This window comes from Rana temporaria, chromosome 12 (genome assembly GCF_905171775.1).
Source record: "Rana temporaria chromosome 12, aRanTem1.1, whole genome shotgun sequence".
NCBI classification, from domain to species: Eukaryota; Metazoa; Chordata; class Amphibia; order Anura; family Ranidae; genus Rana; species Rana temporaria.
Genome location: NC_053500.1, coordinates 134,235,265 through 134,237,945, shown reverse-complemented (window position 1 = coordinate 134,237,945; position 2,681 = coordinate 134,235,265). Strand labels below are relative to the sequence as shown.

Below are 2,681 nucleotides of genomic sequence, written 5' to 3'. Positions count from 1 at the left end.
ATGGCATGGCACAGTGGCTGCGTTTTGATGGCATGGCACAGTGGCTGCGTTTTGATGGCATGGCACAGTGGCTGCGTTTTGATGGCATGGCACAGTGGCTGCATTTTGTTGGCACAGTGGTTGCGTTTTGATGGCACAGTGACTGCATTTGATGGCATGGCACAGTGGTGACAATTGATAGGTACAGTGAGGCTGCAATTGTTTTTTTTTTTTTCCCGTTTGCGCCCCCCCAAAAATTTTGAGCACCAGCCGCCACTGACTGTATGTGTATACTGTATGTGTATACTGTATGTGTGTGTGTGTGTGTGTATATACTATGTGGCCTCATAATCTCCTATTGCCTGGGCGGCCCATAATCTCCTATTGCCTGGGGGCCCCATAATCTCCTATTGCCTGGGGGCCCCATGAGTAGTCAGTCCGCCCCTGCTTATGTGCGATATATTGCCCACTACAGACAACAGATTTAGTGTACATGTTTAATATCGAACCTCTAGAAATGATAGTTGACAGCAGTTCCTCATCTAATCCACAAATGCACACCGGCCTTCTAATTGGCACACATGGCAAATTACATCATAATCAATAAACGTCAGTCCAGCTTAGAATCGCACATATTACATGATAATCAATAAGTGTCTGATTAGTTCAATACAGTACACACCAAGGGATCTAATCGGCTGTGTGTGTGTCCAGGCTTCTTCTGGGAAGAGAAAGCCCCCTTGTGTGATATCAAGTAGGGACAGGCATGGGGAGCCCTGGGCTCTCTTCACAGATTGGGACTGAGGAAGCACTTTTGTTCTTGTTGAGGGGTCGAAACGTTGACTGGAGTTTGCCTCTCTTAAACCGAGACTCCATGTTGTCTTTAGAGGCCTTGTAGTGTAATAAACGGGGGGCAGCGGGGTCCCCCGGTGCGTGGGTCAATGATAGACTAAACATAGACACCAACCTTTCTCGGTAGCTATTCCTAAACCGTTTGGCCGATCGGTACAGGTTGCCCACAAAGCAGTAGCACAGGGGGTTCAGGGTGGAGTTGGTGAGGCCGAGCCACTGGGCGAAGGGTCTCAACTGCAAAATCCAGTCGTGTTGGAGGTTTCCAAACATCTCTCCAAAAGGGGCATAGGTCATGTTGATGTCAATCCAGATGTCTAGCACATAGAGGGGCAACCATGAGAGTGTGAAGAGAAGAACCAGTGCCACCACCATCTTGGCAATTTTCCTACGAGCCTTCAACCTGGAGCCAGCCATGGACCAACTGTTCTTGTCGATCAAAGTGTCACCGGCCCCCCAAAGTCGTCGACTTGTCAGGAAGCAGATCAAGAGGTTGAATAAGACGGGGAACACATACAACGCACAGAACAACAAGAAGTTGTAGATAAGTTTCGTGTTGAGACTTGGCCAACTTTCGGTGCACACCACTACGTCCATTTTCATAGGGTAGAGGACCAAGTTCTGAGTCCTGTTCATGAACAGCAATGGGATACATAAAGCAGAAGACAGGAGCCACACTAAACAAATCATGCCAGTTATTCTCCTGGTGGTGAAGAAAGTCCTGGCATGCATAGGGTTGTGTACACTATAGTACCTGTTCAGACTGATGACAGACAAGGTGAGGACACTGGCAGAGACGGACACAGCCTGGACAAAGGGGACAGCTCTGCAGAGGAACCCACCAAACACCCAAGCGTTGTGAACCTGGTGACCAAGGTTGATGGGCATACAGATGCAAATCACCATCATGTCACACACTGCCAAGTTGACAAGAAGGTCCTTAGTCCCTGATACCCCAGAGAAGCCACATCTTCTTCTCCTTCTGGTCCCCAATACCCTCAAAGCCATGATGTTGCCCGCCAAGCCACCCAGAAAGGAAGCAGAGTACATTACCACCAAGAGGATGGTGCCTGGTTCGTGGGCAGAGAAAAGGAGGTTGCTGGACAGAGGTCTGGACTGCCAGGAACTGTCATTTCCAGGAGAGAGATAGTCCAAGAGAGAGACATTCCAAGGCAGCCTCTGGTGGAGCTCCATGGTGTCCACCAGCACTCATAGCACAGAGACTGTGGGCAGCCTGTGCCTGGAGGTAGTAGTCTTGTGATATAAAGAAAAAAAAGTCAGTGCTACTACCCATACATCACATAGAAAGCACGGCTCCGGGCGCTCGATCCCGGAGTAATGAGGAGAAGATGATCCGCACTCCGATCGTTGCTCTTAAAAAAAAAATGTAGTATTTATTAACAAGCCACAGCGGACAAACGCAAATAGGAAAGGTTAAGCAGTCCTGTGATGGCAGGTCGTCCTCGGAGTGCGGTGACAATGGTGGCGACAAGTTCGCGGAGCTGTCCGGGGCTCAGGTGCTGAATGTACCAGCTGGGGGAGCAGCAGACTCGCCTCTCTACAAGCTGAACCGTGACTGAGTGACTGCCAGCTCTTCATTCATTGCATATTAAATGCTGGGACACACAGCACACCATGCATCTTCTATGAGATTAGAAAGGGGGCATTGTCTACAATGTATTCATAGATCCCAAATCATCATCTGTTCCTGCAACAATGTATACATAGATCCCAAATCATCCTCTGTTCCTGCAACAATGTATACATAGATCCCAAATCATCCTCTGTTCCTGCAACAATGTATACATAGAGCCCAAATCCTCCTCTGTTCCTGCAACAATGTATCCTCAGTG

At 48.8% G+C, this 2,681-nt stretch overlaps 1 protein-coding gene across 1 annotated transcript; it reads right to left on the bottom strand.

Moving 5' to 3' along the window:
• Positions 1-371: 371 nt before the first annotated feature.
• LOC120919561 (galanin receptor 2a-like) lies at positions 372-2,408 on the bottom strand. Its single transcript, XM_040331766.1, has one exon. The coding sequence runs from the start codon at positions 2,020-2,022 to the stop codon at positions 730-732; it is 1,293 nt and encodes a 430-aa protein (XP_040187700.1). The 5' UTR covers positions 2,023-2,408; the 3' UTR covers positions 372-729.
• Positions 2,409-2,681: the final 273 nt, after the last annotated feature.

What these genes read in the sequence shown, in the direction of transcription:
- LOC120919561 (XM_040331766.1), bottom strand. Translation starts at nt 2,022, where the DNA reads ATGGAGCTCCACCAGAGGCTGCCTTGGAATGTCTCTCTCTTGGACTAT.